General features: G+C 38.9%; 2 protein-coding genes across 5 annotated transcripts; one reads left to right on the top strand and one right to left on the bottom strand.

Moving 5' to 3' along the window:
• The first annotated feature begins 972 nt into the window (after positions 1 to 972).
• LOC103701958 (RAN GTPase-activating protein 1-like) lies at positions 973 to 4,845 on the top strand. 3 transcript variants are annotated; one of them, XM_039127151.1, is made up of 2 exons: positions 973 to 1,161; positions 2,878 to 4,845. In XM_039127151.1, the coding sequence occupies exons 1-2, from the start codon at positions 1,004 to 1,006 to the stop codon at positions 4,559 to 4,561; spliced, it is 1,842 nt and encodes a 613-aa protein (XP_038983079.1). In that variant the 5' UTR covers positions 973 to 1,003; the 3' UTR covers positions 4,562 to 4,845. The 3 variants fall into 3 exon arrangements, with proteins under 3 accessions (XP_038983079.1, XP_008782416.2, XP_038983080.1); XM_008784194.3 differs by having other exon boundaries at positions 1,025 to 1,161; positions 2,919 to 4,845; XM_039127152.1 differs by having other exon boundaries at positions 1,057 to 1,161; positions 2,901 to 4,845.
• A 2,440-nt stretch (positions 4,846 to 7,285) lies between these two features.
• On the bottom strand, positions 7,286 to 16,981 carry LOC103701943 (glycine-rich domain-containing protein 1-like). Of its 2 annotated transcripts, none has more exons than XM_008784183.3 (9): positions 16,769 to 16,981; positions 16,391 to 16,575; positions 14,401 to 14,518; positions 14,031 to 14,285; positions 12,073 to 12,528; positions 10,751 to 11,292; positions 9,692 to 9,893; positions 8,102 to 8,254; positions 7,286 to 8,012 (listed from the first exon to the last, which is right to left on the bottom strand). In XM_008784183.3, exons 2-9 carry the CDS (start codon positions 16,546 to 16,548, stop codon positions 7,536 to 7,538), a joined length of 2,361 nt encoding a protein of 786 aa, XP_008782405.2. In that variant the 5' UTR covers positions 16,549 to 16,575; positions 16,769 to 16,981; the 3' UTR covers positions 7,286 to 7,535. The 2 variants fall into 2 exon arrangements, with proteins under 2 accessions (XP_008782405.2, XP_017697670.2); XM_017842181.3 differs by having other exon boundaries at positions 16,391 to 16,557.
• Positions 16,982 to 20,401: the final 3,420 nt, after the last annotated feature.

Genomic DNA, 20,401 nt, shown 5'->3' with positions numbered 1-20,401 from the left:
TTTCCCATTGCTTATGCCTTTTAATAAGCTCCTCACGAAAGAAGCCAAAAACTTAATTGTTTTAACAACTTCCGAAAACATCTTTTTAATCTTTTTCTTAGATATATACTATTAAATACTACATTGTTTTGGATCCAGTAGATTGCCGGAGGGGTGGGTGACTATCACTTGCTGCTTAGAGATATTCGGGCGATGGTTGGTAGTGGGATGGCCTTACAGGTCAAGCATCTATATAGATAGGCCAACGAGGCAGCAGATTAGGTAGCCTTCTTTGTGGCTAACTACTCTGGGAATACTTTTTAGGTATAAAAGAGAGAGTTATCCGATGCGCTTCAGAACTTATTATTTTTTGGCTCCTTTGGATATATCGTACCCGTACTGTATGGTTTATCCATCCTAGCCAAAAAAAAAAAAAAACTACATTGTTTATAGAGATTACTTTAAATGTATTTCTAAAAGTTATAAGAGCATTTTTTTTGAGTTAAATAAGTTTTGATTTTTGACTCCTCTGACGCTCTACATTTGGAGAGATTCGAATCATACAGTGCTTCTTTGCACACATTATATACTAGTAACGAATGAAATATCCAAAACGTTGGCATAAGATTCATTATTTGGTTGTACATATTGATTATCAAATTAAATTTCATCAAAATATTTGATTAATTTCATTTAAATGGGTATCCATTCCTGGTTACCCAGATAAATGAAGCTGAATAAGTACCAAAAAGTGTTTTTTCCCCTTTTTTTGGTTAATTCTTAAAATTTTTCACTCTAGTCACTGTTAGGGTTTTATACAAGTGTACTCTTGATACGACTCGGTGAGCGATTCCTGATCGCGATGGCCGGGGATCGTCGGATCATTGGTCCTGTTAACAGGGTGTCCAAGTCAGTTTCCCTTTTAATTTTCAACGGTCAGGATCATTAATTTTGTCGTCGCAGAAGATCCAACGGATGGAAATGGAACTGGTGTACAATTTAGTCTGTGCTGGGTAGCTATATCATGGCAACCCTAACCCTAAATCCCTCGCTTCCTCTCCCCATTTTCCCCCTTCCCCTCCCCTCTCCTCTCCGCCGCCGCAGCGCCGCCTCGACCGCAGCCCGCACGGACGGAAGCGCCCCAGTCCTACCGCCCGTCGTCGTCGCCTCTACTCGTCGCCGGTGAGCTCTTCTCTCCCTCTCTCTTTCTCCCTCTCTTTCTCCGCCCCGCCCCCTCCCTCCTCTCTGCATCTCCTTCTTCCTTTCTCATGCCCTTCCTGCCCTCCATAGACACAAGATGGCCAGTCCCTCGGGCTAGGGTTAGGGTTTACCACCATTAGGACGAGTAGAAGTTTATCGTAATCATTTTTTTTTTACGCGCTATGTAGTTTGGCCTGAGAAGGGCTTAATCTCTTTGATTTGCACCAATTCTTGCCATATAACCTGCCGTTTTAAGCAATGTGGGAGAGAACAGAAATGCTTCACCCGAGAATATATTCTTATGCTTCTCTTTTTCTAGATTGCTTGCTTTTGTTCTTGTTAAAATGGTTCCGTATATTGTGATATGGTATGCATCTATGGTACATGTTGCTTCTCTTTAGTTTACATTAAGGATTGCTAAAAGTTCAATTTTGCTTATCATACAAAGTGTAGTTCTCATCTAATCTGTCTATGTAATCCCTGTCCTGAAATTTCTAGGGCATCGAGGTTCCACCGTTATCAAGCCTCAGGAATGACTTCTATAATACTAAGTTCGTACTTTGAGTATATGCTTGTAGTTTCTATCCAATCTTTGGTTGATGGCGTATTAGTGCCCGATCCTCCCTGTTTTCTTGTTTCCACACAATGACTTTGGTATGAGGTTCCTGCTATTTGTTCATACCGATTCTGTTACTATGTCTTTTGTGGCCGCTCCCTTGCTCCCCTGCTCCCCGCTACCCCACCTTCTTCCAAAAAGAAAAGAGAAAGAAAAAAAAGCCAAAATGCTGAAAATAACTATGACATAAATGTAGGTGATTCTGACGAAAAAAACTAGCTAAAAAGATGGGTCTCTTGTTCTTTATATTGATTAGTACACAACTTAACATCACTTTCCTAGTCTCGGTAGTTCTTCATAAGGGCTCCTAGATCCCTTGCATATTGTGTAATTCTCACCTACTTGACCATGGACCAGTCCATGTCCTTGTTCCAGGTAGTTGATGATCCAACTTCCTTTTTTCTCAAACATGGCCCTTCTAGTGTTAAACTTATGCTTTACTCTTATATATCAAAAGTTACTAGAAACAAAATTTTCTGTTATGAATAATGCTCGATCATTGTCCATATGCGATTCTGACCTATTCATCTTCATGTCTTTGTGTTGAGGATCCACCACCTTCAAGGCTCGGGAATGACACTTCTATACTGAAATTTTTTTTCTGCTGCATGTTTATAATTTTTTCGTTATCATTCCTAATCTCCTTTTCTTGCTTACTTTAGTTCTCTAGCCTTGGCGTATTGGATTTGGTACTTCCTTTCTTTGAGAAGGGAAATGAAAGGAGTGCTCAAATTGAATTTTTTAAAATTATTTTTCTGTGCTCCCATTTGTCAGGGCATTGGCTTAACACCACAAGGGGGATGGGAGGCTTTTCTTTGATGCTTTGGGTCTATTTCTTGCTTCATCCATGTTTTTCTCATCTTCCTTTAATTTCACTATTATAAGTATGTTTGAGTCCTTGCCAAAGTGTACTTCTTATTTATTACCTATAATAACATCAGTGGATCCATTTCTGGAATTTTATTGCTGCTGGATCTGCTTTGTCAAAGTCTTTGAGATTGCACATGTACAATTATATCTTTACTATTGCTGCATGCTTGCTATTAGACATTGGACTCTTATCATCTGTTTTCATTGGCCAGCTTGTTCATATGGATGTTACTAGAGAATCATTGTTTTGTAGATTTCAATATGGAGACTGCAAGTCAGCATTTTGACCCCCGTACATTTTCAATCAAACTATGGCCACCCAGTGGAAGTACAAGATTGATGCTTGTGGAGCGGATGACCAAGAACCTTTCCACGGAATCTATATTTTCCAGAAAGTATGGACTCTTGAGCAAAGAAGAGGCCAGTGAGAATGCTAAACGGATAGAGGATGCATGTTTTGCTGCTGCTAATGAACATTTTAATAAAGAGCCTGATGGGGATGGGAGTTCTGCAGTTCAGCTATATGCCAAGGAAACTAGTAAGCTAATGCTGGAAGTTCTTAAGAGAGGCCCAAGGCCGAAAGAGGATGGAGAAGTGACTGTGGTTGGTGAGTCTCGGCCACTTGGAAAAACTGTTTTCGATATCTCTGGCGGTCGTCGGGCTTTTATTGATGCTGAGGAAGCCCGAGAACTCCTAAGTCCTCTAACAGAGAAAGGGGATTTGTATACAAAAATTTGCTTCAGCAATAGAAGCTTTGGTATTGATGCGGCTACTGTTGCAGAGCCTATCCTCACATCCCTCAAAAAGCAGCTGAAAGAAGTAGACCTTTCAGATATAGTTGCAGGAAGGCCAGAAGATGAAGCTCTTGAGGTCATGAGGATATTCTCGTTGGCCTTGGAAGGTTGCGTGCTGAGATATCTGAACCTCTCTGACAATGCTTTAGGTGAGAAGGGTGTCAGGGCATTTGGGGCACTTCTAAAATCCCAGAACAGCTTGGAGGAGCTTTACCTAATGAATGATGGGATATCTGAGGAAGCTGCAAAGGCCCTGAATGAGCTTGTTCCATCAACTGAGAAGATTAAGATCCTGCATTTCCATAACAATATGACTGGAGATGAAGGTGCAGATGCAATCTCTCAGATCTTGAAACGTTCTCCTGCACTGGAGGACTTCAGATGCTCATCAACGAGGGTGGGCTCCGAGGGAGGTATTGCATTATCTGAGGCTTTGGAGGCTTGTACTCATTTGAAGAAGCTTGACCTCCGAGATAACATATTTGGTGTGGATGCTGGGATAGCCCTAAGTAAGACTATCGGAAAGCTCGTTGGCCTTACTGAAGTTTACCTGAGCTATCTCAATTTAGAAGATCAAGGGGCCATAGCGATTGCCGATGCCCTGAAACAGTCTGCTCCTTCCCTTGATGTCTTGGAGATTGCTGGAAATGAGATCACAGCCAAAGCTGCCCCAGCATTGGCAGAATGTGTGGTTTCGAAGCAGTTCCTCAGGAAGTTGAATTTGTCAGAGAATGAACTGAAGGATGAGGGTGCAGTTCTGATTGGCAAAGCATTGGAAGGTCATACCCAGCTCAAAGAACTTGATCTGAACACTAATATGATAAGGAGGGTCGGCGCAAGGTGCTTGGTTCAGGCAGTGTCGAGTAAACCTGACTTTGTGCTTCTTAACATTAATGGTAATGCCATCTCCGAGGAAGGTATTGATGAACTGAAGGAAATACTGAAGGCTAGTAACAAGTCTGTGGGCGTGCTTGGGCCATTGGACGAGAATGATCCTGAGGGGGAAGGTGAAGAAGAGGGAGAAGAGGAGGCAGAAGGAGAGGAGGGTACTGCAGGAGATGAAGGGGAATTGGAGTCCAAGCTTCAAGAGCTCAAGGTTTAGGCTCACCCAGATACAAGCTTCAGTTGTATGACTCAATTTATGCTCCATGGACTACGTCATGTGAACTATGGAATGTCTTGCAAATGGCAGCAAACATTTTCTGGCATGTTGACTGTCATTGCTGTCACAGTTGAAGACCAGCTTTTGCTGGTTCGACAACTCTATATTAGGTTGCTTGTAGCTTAGGCTTGACCTTTAACATGCCTATGTTTCTCTTATTGTGTAGAATGATTCTGGATTCTCATGTCCCTTTGGCTCCTTGCTATGTTCTTTTGGTTTTGTTATCCTCTTGGTGATGCTGCTGTTTCTGCTTTCATGGTATTTGGGGGTAACTACAGCTCATTAAATATGGTCTGTCCTGCTGCTGCATCCGCTATCTTAATTGTCGGACGATGCCAATTATTGTTGGCTTCTGCTTTCATGTTATTCGAGGTAATTACAGTTTCTATGTAGTAGTGTTGTTTTAATCTTTTTGGACTACCAAATATATCAGGGGTCTGAGTTCATAATGTTTTGACCTGACAATATCCAAAGGCAAACAAACGTTGGTTCGCATTTGATTGTGGGAATATAAATGCATTAATATATACATCTGTCCTGTTAGTACATCTGGAATAATTTCTGGTGCTTGCCACGAAGAAAAACTTTTGATGCAGCTTTGTAAATAACCATTACTTAGAAACAACTTTTGGGTTGAAAAAAAAGAGAGAAGCTCGAGAACCAGAACTAACCCAGGGGAACGCCCCTCCAAGTCTTGAAGACAAAATTAAAAAAAAAGTGGCGGGATGAAAAGTTGCATGATCCTTATTCTATCTGGACAAGCCTTGTTGAAAATTCCCGAGTCGAATATCCTTCGTCCTCTAGAGTTATTTGAGGCGTGGTCCTAATAGGGATTTTCTGGCCATAGGGTTGGAATCCTCTCACACTGTTTCTATCCAACCCTAACCTGTCCAATCACCCATTGTGAATTTGTGCATTCAAGCAAATTCCCTAGATGGTGATTACTGCGGCTCATTCTAGTTTGTGGTCTTCCTGCTTCACTCCCCACCCATCATTAAACCAGGGGAACCCAAAGCATGAGTTGTAGAGGATCTGAAATTTTTTAACTACATATATGTGAATATTCTAATTAATTTGGATTTTTCTTTTCTAGGTCTCATATGACCTCTTCACAGGGGCTCCACGTAATTAAATAAATAACCAACCGTGTGCATGGAACTGATAATAAGGTATAAGCTTCCAAGAGGATGGACCTCGAAGCTCTCCCTTCACCTGTGCCGAGGTCAAGGTTTTCCGGGCCAGACCGAGCCATCGCTCACAAACTGGAAAATTAATCGGAAATTGAAAAAGGAAGCTGCGGCTATGTGGAGTCAAACCCCCTTATCTCTTGCTTAGAAGGCAAGAGCAAGAGACAGTTGACATCCATCTAACTTTTTGTGACTCCCATACCCGGATTGGACTCCTGCTACTATAAATTTCTAAACCGCCGCTTTTCATGTGGAGGCCTTCACTCAAATTGTCCTTTTGTAACAACCCAAGACCTCATCCAAAATGGCTAGCCAGAAGATATTATTTGGGTTCCTTGATCCTGTATAAGTACCCAAGATCTACCCAGCGAATAACCGATGTGGGACTAAACACACGCCCGCACGGGTCCTCACATACTTCCTCCGTTCAAGCCCTGACGTCCTCGTCAGGCTAAGGGTTCATATCTATTCAAATCAAATCACAAACACCACGATTGGCCCATGGTCAACCCCAATGGATCCGTGCTGCAGTGTCCCCTAGTCCACATAGGTTATGGGTCGGATCCGCTCTGATACCATTTGTAACAACCCAGGACCTCACCCAAAATGGCTAGCCAGAAGATATTATTTGGGTTCCTTGATTCTGTATAAGTACCCAAGATCTATCCAGCGAATAACCGATGTGGAACTAAACATACGCCCGCACGAGTCCTCACACTTTTACTGCGGCCAATATTACGTGAAGTAGATGGACCTCCATCTCATACATAACGAGTGTCTATTTCCTTCTCCGAACATGCAAGATGCCTCAAAAGAATCCATCCTTTGAACATTTGCCAAATATCAAGGAGCAGTGGATGAATATCTGGTTCTGGTTGTGGTTGGGGTTAATCTAGCTGATCACCCTCCAATCATATAGACGTTGCATGAAGCTGCGATGTAGCATATACTAATCCCTCCCAAGCTGCTGCAAGTCCGGCCATAAGAACATTTACATGCAACAGCTTTCTACCTCCCACTGCCGATACCTTACAAGTATGATCTCTGATAACGAAAGCTTTTCCTCCGGCAGCGTCAATGCGCAATACACTGCCACCAAAATTAACCTTTAGTGTGCTCTGATGGGAGGTTTCCAGCCGATTCCTATCCCCGCAGATGGAATGCCAGATCCTCGAAGACGGGCGAGATATAGGAGCAGCGTAGTGGTTGGCTTGGGACATAGCTCCACCGAGAAGGGGCCATTCAGATCTCCCTCATTCCTGGCCACTTCTTCATTCGTATCCTCTGTAAAGGGTGACTCCAACTTTAAATCATTTTCCAACCTGTACAAAGATTCCAAACGGGAGCATCTAGTTCTAGTGTCAGTAATAAAGGCAATTAACTAGAAAAAGAGGGGGGGAAAAAGCAACAAGCCTTGAGCTTACCAAGTTCAGAGCTCAGATGGAGTAATCGGTGCCCACTATATTGATACAACTGGTTTTATGAAATGAATTTCTATAATTTTATTCTTGAGAGTCGCATGCACCACAACACAGACACACCTTAAACCATAACCAAGAGCAATAGCTCCTGTATTAGTTCAGAACACTTGTTTATTTATCTTCACTCCACAAAGCTAACACTACAGTCTCATTAAGCACCGACAGCATCTTTGTGGAGCAAGAGCTCTTGTATTAGTTCAGAACACTTATTTATATTCACTCCACAAAGCTAACACTACATTCCCATTAAGCGCAGACAGCATCTTTATGGCTAGTCACCTCAGCCTTCAAGCTAGCGCATCCACCGCCACATCCACCACCGCAGCCACCACACCCAGTGCTCTTCGTTGCGCTTCCACATCCACCACCACATCCACCACCGCACCCACCTCCACAGCCACCAGAATTTTCACCACTTAAAGCATCTCCACAGCTGCCTCCACATCCACTGCCACAACCTCCAGCTTTTTCTGCAGCACCACCACCGCTGCTCTTGGATGGCATCGGAGCACTGCCTGTTCCAGTCATGCTAGTATCCATTGCCAGTGAGGAATTCACGATCTTGTCATTTGAATTTTGCTTATTGACTTCCAGATTTGAATTGCTTCTCTCTTTAACATTCTTTTCACAGGCAATGAGAGAACTGTATCCTTCTTTCTTCAACATGTCCGAGAGAATAAATGCCAGCACGATCCCCGGCAACACAAACCACTCTTCACTGACCTGTAATTATTTGCATAAGGAGAAGTATGGAAGATTTTAGCATATGTTAGAAGGAAATAAATATGGACAGGAAGAAGGATCTGCATTACCTCGATAGACTCGGATTTCACGTCAAACAAAGCAATTGCTTTTCCATAGGGATTTTCAGCACAGAACTCTACAACCGTGATAAAGTTGTGATCAGTTCGCTCCTTGCAGTTTTTGGGTTCATACTCCAGCTTTTTACCAAGAAAGAGTTTTATCTGTTCCATAACCAGAGAAGAATGTCATCACTGAAAGTTTGGTTACCGGGCTGCATTGTTGAACCTTAGAAGAATAACCACATACAGAGAAAGAGCAGAGGTCATGAGAGGAAAGACAAGGTGCAGAAGGCTTCAATAGCTATTATGCCAGATCAATCCAGTCATTATAATTTGCTCGAGAACATAATATTATTTTTTTCCCGATTAGAGAAACTACCAACTGCACATAGATAAGGCAGACTTGCAATCTTTCTGCCGGTATAAATTAGTATTTGAAATCATCAAAATTAGAACCCTACTAATGTTGCACCACCAACTACTGCAGTAGCCAGCTGGTTCAAAGATTTGAGTAAAAGTCAAAATACAAGTACTGAGTAAACAATGAGCTACCGTTCCGCACACAACTTTGGCATACACGTCCATATGATCAATAGCATAAATACACATTTCAAGGCTGACCACTGTTATGCAATATTTTACAAATTTTAGTCAATTCCAACATCCTACTCCTTAAAAATGACATAAATATCGTCATTGGCTAAGAGATTGTCTCATTGGAATTACATTAGTAGTCTCTAAAACCTCGAATAAATATATGGTTCCTTTTCAGAGTCAATTAGGAATTTTCAGACTTATCAAGATATATGTTTCTAAAGCTATCACACACAAACTATTACAGGTCTGATGGATCAAAGGAATTTAGTTTATTTAGCTAGGTCAACATGTAGTTTTTCATTTTGTGGCTGGTGTTAGAATGTCGGTTTGTCAGGTTGAGTCTATTTTGGTTTTCCTCTTGCCAATGTCCTTCAAGAACGAGTTATGGTGACAAATATGATGAAATCAAGAGTTCCTTTTTTTTTTTTTGGGAGAGCATGAGTAGTTTAGTTCACCTACTTCCACAGCTCCATTTTTCAGTGAAGTTTGCAGGATTCTCATCTGAACAGTCCTCTCTCTAAAGGAGACAAATTAAGATTGTTCATATAAGAGTTTTAATATTCTTTCTATTGAAATCTGATATTTCTTGCTAAAACCAGATCAGTGAAACAAATTGACCAAATTTGACTTTCCATGAAAAATGAGAAATAGCGTTCAATCTCAAGCTCAAAAAATTTCATGAAGATCAAGAGAAGCTAAATATTACAAGTGTTGTTATTTCATCCATGAATAGATCAGTAGCATGCAACAGATTGTAATGCAACAAAAACAATAAAAGTAGCAGCAGAGATAACTGTGATGAATGACATGAACGCATCAGAAGCCTCACTTCCTTAATTATGCTAACACATCCTTTCACTGGCCAAACTGAATGGTGGAAGCATCATCAGTAGCCATCAAGTGGAGTAATACACAATTCCAAAAAGATCAGTAAAAGTACCAGCAGAATGACTGTCATGCAAACTAATATTTCACAAGAGTTAGCAGCAGAGATATGCTTACCTGGTGTTCACCATTGAGTTCAAGAATATGACCATGTTGGTTAGTAATCTTCTCAATACCAAAGGACAGATTAGAATCATTCAGTGACCATTTGTTTTCTGCGTACTCTGCCAGCAGACATGGCTTTCTTGATAATTTTGTTTCTCCAATCACCTCCTTCTTGAAAACAGAGTTGTTTCCTTCCTCTGTTTTCTTATAATTCCTGTGGTAATAAGTTGCATACCAAAATGGAAAAAAATGACCATCCATCTAATAAAATCTAATGCAGCATGCAAATTAAGAAAAAGTGAAATTATAAGTGGCAGCATTCCTAACATTCCTCATCCACTTATACATGCTTGTTGAGGTGGCTATCATAAAAGTTATTTAACCTTTCAGTAATATGATAAAATTACATTTCATACTGGTATAACATAAATATTTCTGATATTTTCTCTTTTATATCTATTTTTCATTTATATTGTATCTTTAGGTTCTAGCACTCTGCATACTGTTACATACGGAACCATACATGTGGGTTTGAGGAGTCTAACTTTCAGACCTGCTAATATCAAGGATGCTCAGGGTTAGTAATTAATCATGAAGTAAGCATACACTAAGTCCAGGTCTGTCCATGAATGTGTACTTGTGCCAGGCATACTCACATGAAGGCAAACCATGAATGGCCATTCTACCATTTTGCATACCAGAGGTTTTTCCATCCTTTTCATGAAAGTTTAACAATAAGATAGATAACATGTTTGAAGTTTGCATTCCACCATTTTGCAAACTGTTACACGGAATAAAAAGACAAGTTGAGTCTCGGATTGTCATATCAATTCCTGCAAATATCTGGGATGCTCAGGGTCACTAATTAATTAAAAAGGAAGCACACACCAAGTATACATGCATATAGGCAGGCCAGCAGCTGGGGGTGGCATGTGCGCATGTGTGTCAAGCATGTGCACATAAAGCAAAACATGAATGCCCATACGATACAAAAGAATTTTTAATTCCTTTTAAAGAAAATTTAACCTTCAGCTAGAAAATGTTTTTGAAGTTCGTGCATGCCATACATACCTCATTCGTACGCTAATTACTTCATTTCTATTGTCATCCATGAAACGAGTCCAGCTTTTTATCTGTTGAGTCCTCCCAAGAAGTGGGAAGAAACATGTGTTTGCAGAGAAGGGACATGACCTGACTACGTGAAATACATGGGGGGCACGGACTGGAACAGTAGAAGAGGCAGCAACATGCAGACAAACCGGTTTTGAGTCTACATGTCCAAAATGGGGCTTTAGTTCAAACCAATTTTCTACAGACAAGTTAGATTCTGGATTTGTCAGGTCTTGAAGGGAAATTGAGGTTGTCCCAATAATTTTTGCTGCCTTTGATGAAGATACATTGGAGGTTGAATTGGACATAAGGGTCAACGTCAGTTCTCCAGTAGGTTCACACTTGAAACCAGCTACCTGTTTCTCCCCAGATTCAGAGAAAATACTTAGTGTACAGCTCCCAGTGAAAAACAAATCTCGTTGTTTCTTGCTGAAAGATACAAACAAGCTTCTGTTTTGATGACTGGCTGGCAAATTTCTTATACCCACAATTTCCAAAAGGACCTGTAGGAAATGAACTGATTTTAAAACTAAAAATTTAAAGGACATAAAGATTACAGTTGGTATGTCATATTAAAGGAATTGGCAATCCAGAAGAAAATGTCCTCAATGACTTGCTTAACAGGATTCGAAATTTTAACTAAATTCTTAGTTATTGATCTCATTTTCTCAAGCAGCACTGGAAAGACTAACAATCATCAAACATGATAAATTTGCCTAAAATTTTCAAAAGAGATGAAAATGAGGAATAGGGGTATGCATGTATGAAAATACCTAGAGTTTTTGACCTAAAAACAAAATGTTCTTCATGACATAATTTGTCAGAATTCAGATTATGCTATTTTTTACTCTAACAATAGCAAATTGATTGCCATTTCATTTTAAACAAGAAATAAAATCCAAGATACAAGTAAATTCTCCTATTTACCAAATGTCTAATGATATGTTTAAAATTCCAAGTTGGTTATTAAAAGGAAACTACTTGAAAGTATTTGGACACGTGAGTATTCTCTAAAAGCAAAATGATAGAAAGTGTTTGGCCTATTTCTGCTTGTTCCCTTGTCCATTACATTACCTGTATTCTGCACCTATAGCAAGTCTCCGAGGAGACCTTTATATTGCATGTAAGTAAAATAGTTCTAAATTCTTGTAGATATATCTCACCCTCTTGTACTCATTTTCATCTTCCTAAAAATCAAATGTGGGTTGGTTATCCACCATTGCTCAAACAATACTATTATTCGTGTAATATAAGAAAGGAGCATAGAAGCAAATCATGCTCACCTCCACCACCATTGTTTGAGGAAGAGGAAGGTAATTCTGAGATTTCTGAGAGATAATTTCATTTTTGGTACCATAATTAGATAAATATGGAGTTTCTACTAGGGGAGATGGCAAATTTCCTCTGTACATTGCCCCTGCCCTCCAATATCGCAAACCATATGTATCCTCCCATTGCTTGCTAGTTTCATAAAAGCCAACATCAAGTTTCTTTCCTTTGGTTCTGTCAGCATCTGTATCATCATGCTCCAATACCCTCCCCAGCAGCTCGACCATGTCATTGCAATAAGAAAGAGGATGCAGTTGGTGAGAATGCCATATGAGATCTATGTCATAAGTTGGTACGCAGAAGCGTTTCATTGATCTCTCCAGGTTTCTCCTGATCAGATGAAGAAAGCCTTTATATCTGGCTACAGCTGCTTTGAGAAAGCAGTCTTCATGCATGCTGGCACGTGAGACCTGCCAAGAAAAAAGAGGGATGTCATCTCTTTGTGTCTGTAAGAATGATGATATCTCACTAGGCTGATAGAAAACTATGAGGAAGAACTCATGGGCAAGGCATCAAATAGCTGTTTGACTACCAAATCATTGAGAGAAACCATTATCCTTCATACTCACACCACTTTTATGGGTCTTAATTCACAGAGTTATTATTAATTTGTTGGTGTTCTTTGTAGATAATCCTAAAAGACATCAAACATTCCCAATGAAGACTTCAGCAGAACCCTGCAAGGGCTCCCAAGCATATTTCAGACAACAACAATGTGAATGCATTACAGAGTTCAGTTTAGATTTGCAACTTCAATAATATTATAAATTTGTGGCTACCAGAAGACCATCTAGAAGAGCACAAGCCTTAATGCCTGGAAAAATGAAGCATGTGATCATTCACATGGTCCCTTTATTACTAGCTTCAGCCTGAGTGCTTTAAAGAAACTAAATCAACCAAAACTTGGAGTTTTTTGAAGAACAATAAACATGTTTTCATTAAAAGAACACCCATGCACAACAAAATTGATTGGAAACACTATTGCTCTTTCCTCGATTTAAGGCATACTAAACTACAGGTTATGACAACTATTCCAGATACAAACTTGGAACATAGAAAGTAAATGTAATGTTCAGGAAAATTAATCTTTTCTTAAATCATATGAAAAGAGAATCAAATTGAATCATATAATCATATAGCAAATAGCAATATTAACCCAAATCATCAAAAAACAAATATAAGCATGTTATTTTTCATTGTCATGCAGTTATTAAGGTCGACCCAAAACTTTTAATTGTATAGGGTTCTATACAATCCATAGTGGAGGTTTAGTGCTTATTTTTTTTCATGTCTCAATAGATACACAGATGCTGGTATGACAATCAAAAGAAGTAATATAGGATTATGTCCTGCCTTTAAAAGGTGCGTGTATTAATAAAGTCGAGTTCTTAAAAAATAAACTAACTAATAAGTGCTTCATCAAATATTAGATTGATGATATTTATTGACTAAAATTAAATACAAATCATGAATCTTTAGATTTTCTAAATAAACATACTATAGGATTGGAGTCGTAAATCTTCAGATACTTATTACTGTGAGCCTGCCAAATAAATATATGGAATAATACAAAATCCAGACTTTGAGTTATGTAATAATTCCTACTCTTTAAAAGAGGCATGTTTTCTCACAACAATTACTTATGCAGTCTCAAATTTTTATGCTCACAGAGTCATCACACATGCCAACTGGAATTTCTCTGGAAACTAATGACAGTCAGGTTAATATGTTGATATTTTTTTCTGATATGCAACTGATTGTTTTTGCTGTCCTTAGAATTTTTTGATCTTCCTCACTTTAAAATGCACAAAAGATAGTGCAGATTACTGAACAATAAATCTCCAAGATTCTGACTAAAATCATGACATATTCAATATAATACTAAAATATACAGAGTAATTGGTTTAGCTACCTGGTAGTAGAAAGAAGACTGTCTTTTAGCAGCCGAAACTAAATCATATGTAATACTTTCTACAGCTTCAACATACATATCAGCATTTTTGCCAGAAGAAGGATTGCTAGCATCAAGTTCAAAAGGCTCATCTGGATATAGTTTGTCCCATTTTTCTGCTGTTTGATGTTTGGATTTTCCTTGAACAGAAGATTCAACATTCTGGTTGCCCAAGATTCTCCCATAGACTTCCTCACAGTCCTTTCTGTATTGAACCTATATTTTGAGGTACACAGTTAGAAATATCCTCAGCAATGAACTTTGAGGTCAAAAAAAAAAGAAAATAGTGAGTCCTTTGAATTTGAATATAATCCTGAGCATAAATTGTCACCGGATTAAGTCGATGACAGTGCCATATCCATTCACAATCAAGAGGGACGACCAAAGACCCCTCTACAACTCCAGATTCGGTGTGTTTTGCAAGCAAAGGAAGCCAGCAAGCCTTATACCTGGATATTATTATCTCCATAAGCCAGAAAGTAAAAGATAAATCTTGCTACCATGTGAAAATCAGACTAAATCAATAAAAGACAGGATCCAATAAATGCAGCCATCCAGCACTTGAAAAAAAAAGAAACAAAAGAAATGGTTTATGACATATTAAATAAGTAATGATTCTGAATTTATTTTCCAACTCAACAAGTTGTAATATGAAAAAAGAGAGAAAAGGAATGAATATTAAAATTTTTGAGAATTCATGAATAGATTCAAGAACTCTGGAAACATGTACATAACATCAACGTCGGCGGAACATATACTAATTATCTAGTGGGACGAGTTAGTACGGGCCCGCGCTGCGCTGTGCAGCATCCGTATCGACACAGTAGAAGAGGCGGGGGAGAGGAAGAACGAGAGAGGACAAGAGAGAGAGAGAGAGAGAGCAGGGGAGGGAGGGAGGCCAATGCCGCGACTTCCCCTTTCCGCCTTGGCACCGACCTCCGCAAGGCCTCCGCCGGCCTCCCTCCTCCCTCTCCCTCCCTCCCCGCTCGCTCTCTCTTTTCCTTTCTTTCCTTCTCTTTTTCTGCCTCCAGCAACGGTTTTTGTTTTCGTTGCCGGAACTGTACCGGTGGATTGCCGGTACAGCTTAGAACGGCCGAAACCGTCCGATTTGGAACAGTTCAACCGACTCTGCATAATATTTTTTTAAATAATAATAATTCAAAAAAGAATCAGATGAATGAGTTTCCCATAATGCTCACAAAATTTTGAATAATTATCAAAAAGAATCAAGCATATTTTGAGAGACTTTCTACACCTTAAAGAATTTCACCACTCATGACAAAGTAAAGATTTCCATGGACAAAGCAAGAGAACAAAACATGAAATTAGTTCCTTTTTTTTTCCAGCAGGAAAATAGGAGTGGAAAATCCCAGATAAAATTCAATGACTCCGTGAAAGTGAGCAATTATGTTGTAGAAGAAGTTGACTCTTCCCGTCAATTAGCAATGGTGAGCTGAGATTATAGCCATTGCATTTCTTTCCTAACAATTCCCATCGGTCTCGTTTAGTTCGTTGGAAGAGGAGGGGGAAAGTATGGTCAGCGGAAAAAATAAAGAAATGTCTCATGTTTAATGAAGTTTTCAAAGAAGAGAGATACGAAAGTAGCTTTTCTATGACAATAAGATTTCCACATTTCATAGAAAAGAAAATCCCATGCAGGATATAGGAAAATGACTTTCCATGGGCTGGGAATTGGAGTTTTTTTTCCAAAAAGTGCCCTTAAGATTTTAGATAGAATGAGGAAAGGCCTTTTTATTAAGAGCATAACATATATTTTATACAATTTTTCTAAAAAAGTAGATGTTCAACCAAACATAAGCAACTCCAAAATGTGTCACTGTCTCATGGTCAACTAACTATGCAAAAACCACTTTTTCAAACATGATATATCCTAAGTATTAGTTTTCCAAAAAAAGCACTTTAGTGAAAAAAAAAAATCTTCCTGCGAAGCAAGCGAGTCTATCAAATCTTCAAAAAATCAATAGATTTCACTTTCATAAACCAACCTAAAATCAGTCTCACAAGAACTTCCAATTTTTCCATAACTACCAACACACAATGCACGAACCCACTGTGAGGGAAACCAACCCACTCGCTTGACGATAAAATTTATGCGTACATTCATAAAACCCAACAGCATCAATCAATCGAAAAAAAATAAAATATGCAATTCTCCCTCCTTTTCCTCTATTTTTTTTGTAAAAAGAAAAAAAGAACTTGTCTCTAGGGATACCAAATTGCATGCTATCCAAGAGTACAGTTACCATGCGAGAGAATTGGCCATGTTGATGAACTATTTATGGGATTTCAAGAATGGATACCTGTAGATTGCCCGGTCTAACAAGGGGCCGTCATAGAGCCACCGCCGCCGGTCCACTGCTGCAAGAAAATCCAGCTGCCGCTTGGCGACCGAGACAAGATCTTCACTAATGACGATCTTTTGGGCCTCGAGCCATTCCAATCCTTGCTCTTTCTCCATTCTTTCTTACTTAATCCAAGAATATAACTACGATTAGACAGAGACATCATTAGACCAGGATGGTATCAAACTAATTAAGAACTCGGATGTCTTCATACCCTGAGAAATTAATCCGAATACATTGTTTGGAATACATGCAAGACTTCTCAAGCTTGCAACTCAGATTTTAATCTTTTAAGACATAACTTTCTAAAAGGAAATCAAAAGAATAATTCCATACCGATGAAAAGATGATTTTTGGTTTCGAATTCAAGAAGAGGATTAAGGAGAGAAGTGACCTCGCCAGAAAAAAAACCACGAAGGCGAGAGAAAGGGTAGAAGGAAGAGCGGTGGAAGTGGCGCTACTCCACGGAATTGAGGGAAGACTTCCCCTGTTTTCCTTGGAGAAGAGGAAGGAGAGAAGCGAACGCGATTGTACGTCAATACGACCCGGAGTGGTGGTCCCACACACCCCGCCCAATATTAAGTTTTATCCTCCGGGCTAAGCGCATACATACCATTCCCGCGCATATATTACTATTAATGTAGGTGATCGTCACTAAAATTTATTATTTAATATATAATAATATCATTTAATTAATATTAATATATGCCGCAATAAAAGATATACTTGGATGATTAAATTAAAAATTTAATAAAAATTCGTGTATTAGATTCGGACAATCAACAAAATCATAGCCTAGTACAAATCTATATTCATAAATGCTTTAAATAGTTTTAGAATAAGAAGGCCAAATTTTATTGAAAAAAAAAAAGCTTTGCATTAAAATATGTATATATATATATATATTTTTTAAAACCAATTTTTAGTTTTTATATAAATTTAATATTAATTTGGAGATTCATCTAACGTTGCCGTAGAGCAAAATTATCTCCTCTTTTTCTTCCAATCTCTGAAATATATGACATCCTGAATTAAAGTAATTGTTCTGCTACTTATGTGCATTATACTCCCATAGCTTGTATTATATGACAAGTAATTTGCTGCATGGGAATTATTTTGTTCCTGCAATAACTTGTGCAAATTAGGTTCAGAAATTGGAGAACTGTAAAATGAGTAATTGTGCGAATCGTAAACATGCATGTTATGGCGGTCTATGCAAAATTTGTGCAGTTTTAACATGAGATGGTGCTTAATTATCACCATGAAAGTCATTTTATAAAAAATTGAAGCGAGAAAGGATGCACGTAATCACTAAAAAAGACTGACGCACAATCGCACGCCACTCGCTGCCTTCGAGAGGCCACTTGTCCCAAGACGGCATTGGCGGACACGGAGTCAGGTTGTACTTTGTGCAGTACACAAACAGACAAAATAATTGTGTGCAGTACATAATAGTACAAGTTGAAGGAAGGATTGGATGCTGAGCTTGTTACAGCCATATGGTACCAGTATTGGAGGTAACCAGAGGCGGCCCAATACATTTCGGAGCCTAAGACGAATCCAATAAACAAAATCTTTTTTTAATAATAATTTTTTTAATAAATATAAAATACTTAAAAAAATATATGAAAATAAATAGCTATCAAGTATACTATTTCAACAAAGATATAAGAATCTAACAAAGATAGACAAAAAGTCTCTTTAATTTAATATAATTCTTAAATGGAAGCATATAAAAATAATTACTCTAAATGAAGGGCCATGAAACTGATTAAATAACTAGATAATGCTTGGTAATACTGTTTACCATGTCAAGCAAGAGCCGAATAGGAAAAGGCCATCCCATGGCACTTCATGGTCAAGGTAAATAAAAGAATTTGTCCAATAAAGGAACCTCTCTTAAGTAGGGTTATTATGGGAAATTCACTCCATCTAATTAATAAAAGTCCCATCCCACCATCTTCCCTTCAAGTGAGCACCCAAGCGGCAACTGCAACATCACAAGTTCACAACACAGCAGCCATTCAACCCCCTCCCTCCTTTTCTCTTTCTACCACCCAAGAGGGGAGAAGAAATCGAGAGGAGAAAACTAAAAAAATCTCCACCCTCCAAGAAGTCCATCTCCAATCCCCCCTATCTTTCTTCCGGATGGCCTAGCTGGATCAGGAGTAATGTGAGGGAAGGAAAACCAAGACCAAAACCAAAAAAGAGAAGGGATGAAAGATAAGAGTGGCTTCAGGCGTCTATCAAGCCAACCAAATCCCTTCTCTCTCTCTCTCCCCACCCAAAACAAAACTACTGTCCCCAACATCCCAAATTGCCCCTCTGCAGGCCAGGAAACTCTCCACCTCCCTTCCATCAAGGGGGAAGACTCGTAGCCAGCTCCTGATCCCGTTTTATAGGAGGCCTTTGCTTCCTTTTGGTTAGCCTCCCGGGGCCTTCCATTGGCCCGGGGCCTTAGGCGACCGCCTCGGTTGCCTAGGGCTCGGGCCGGCCCTGGAGGTAACATGGCATAAAATCTACCCAACTACCATGAGTTGATACGTGGCAAATAATTTTAAATAAATTTAAATTTTGAGTGGCTAGCAATTAAGACTGTTGCTGCTAGAATCTGAATTGAGGTCGGTAAGCGCCCGAGCTATATTAAGATCGGGTGGTTTCGAGGTGAAAGGCATGCCAATCGAAAGCTGAAGAGTAGCTTCTGAGCGTCGATGGACCAAAGTTTCCACTTTAGAAAGTGAACATAGTCTGCAAGAAAGACTACCTGCCGGAAAGTTTTCTGCAAAAAAATTCCTCGGATACTTAAGCCAGTAGGATCTAAAGCAATAGTGCGAAAAAGGAGAGAGAATGAGAGCGAAAGAATGCTCAAGATAAAATGTTCAAGTGTGCTTACTTGAGGGTCCCTGGTCACCCCTATATATAGGTAGGGGCGAGTATTTGTTATCTTATTCGTTAGGAGGTGCAATAATTGCATGGCAACAGCAATTCGTGATATATCCTCGATATTAATTGCGTTGATTATACATTTATAGGCAAGCTGAGTTTGCTAAGTAATTGCAACTCCTTCAATGGTCTTTGGTGTTATTCTACGACCGAACCGACCAGAATGGCAAGTCGGCTACCAAGGCTAGGAAGATCGGGATAGCCCGAGATTAGAATGACTTATATTCTCTCTATCAAAGAGGATTTAGAAATGGAAGGATGGTTGACTCATAAAAATAAAGGTTATAGCTTATAAGAAAGGAGTTATGGCTCATCCGTTAATTTTCATCTCTAAATTTTGGTCAGTTCTATTGTTGTGCTCTTTCCTGATGACCCTGTTTATTGCAAGGATGAGATTAATTAATCTTCACTTGATGACGTTCCTGACATATGTTTAACATGTTGACATGTAAGTCTTCCAAATTAGAAGTGTTCCGTCGACCCACCATCACCTCTAAAAATAAATTAATTAATAAAGAAATAATACAGAAATGTAGGACTCATATTTTATTTACGGTAACATTAAAATATCATGGCATCGTATGATTCACTTATGAAAAATGATCTGCTTGTCATAATAGTCATGATACTATGTACCTCATCATCATTAGTGACAATGATTTCTCCTATATTTTGACATTATTATACTACGAATAAAACTGTAATTACTTCTACTTCAACATGATATTAATGATTATCTTCGTACTTCAATGTATAAATCTTCCTAACTATAAACTAATTTTTATTGCAAACAGGACATCACTATCCATTGCAAATTTGCTTAAAGAATGGTTCTAAGTTGTCACTTTAACACTTTGTATGGTCTACTTGTTGGAAAATTTTATTTTCCAATTTTAAAAGACTTAATTTTTTTAGGAAGTTTTAATTTTCATGGTTCAAAATTTTAAAACTACATTCCTAATAGTCTCACATTGGATGATAAAATGCAAGTACTCTTGTGTTTATAGATCAGCGTTAATCATGGGC

The sequence above is a fragment of the Phoenix dactylifera genome, chromosome 6 (genome assembly GCF_009389715.1).
Source record: "Phoenix dactylifera cultivar Barhee BC4 chromosome 6, palm_55x_up_171113_PBpolish2nd_filt_p, whole genome shotgun sequence".
NCBI lineage: Eukaryota > Viridiplantae > Streptophyta > Magnoliopsida > Arecales > Arecaceae > Phoenix > Phoenix dactylifera.
The sequence above is the reverse complement of the archived record's forward strand: the minus strand, read 5'-3'. Positions and strand labels throughout refer to the sequence as shown.

What these genes read in the sequence shown, in the direction of transcription:
- LOC103701958 (XM_039127151.1), top strand. Translation starts at nt 1,004, where the DNA reads ATGGCAACCCTAACCCTAAATCCCTCGCTTCCTCTCCCCATTTTCCCC. An exon ending in GTCGCCTCTACTCGTCGCCG is followed by an intron (nt 1,162 to 2,877) that starts GTGAGCTCTTCT and finishes TTCATTGGCCAG; the next exon opens with CTTGTTCATATGGATGTTAC.
- LOC103701943 (XM_008784183.3), bottom strand. Translation starts at nt 16,548, where the DNA reads ATGGAGAAAGAGCAAGGATTGGAATGGCTCGAGGCCCAAAAGATCGTC. An exon ending in TTAGACCGGGCAATCTACAG is followed by an intron (nt 14,519 to 16,390) that starts GTATCCATTCTT and finishes AATAATATCCAG; the next exon opens with GTATAAGGCTTGCTGGCTTC. An exon ending in AACTCAATGGTGAACACCAG is followed by an intron (nt 8,255 to 9,691) that starts GTAAGCATATCT and finishes GTTATGGAACAG; the next exon opens with ATAAAACTCTTTCTTGGTAA.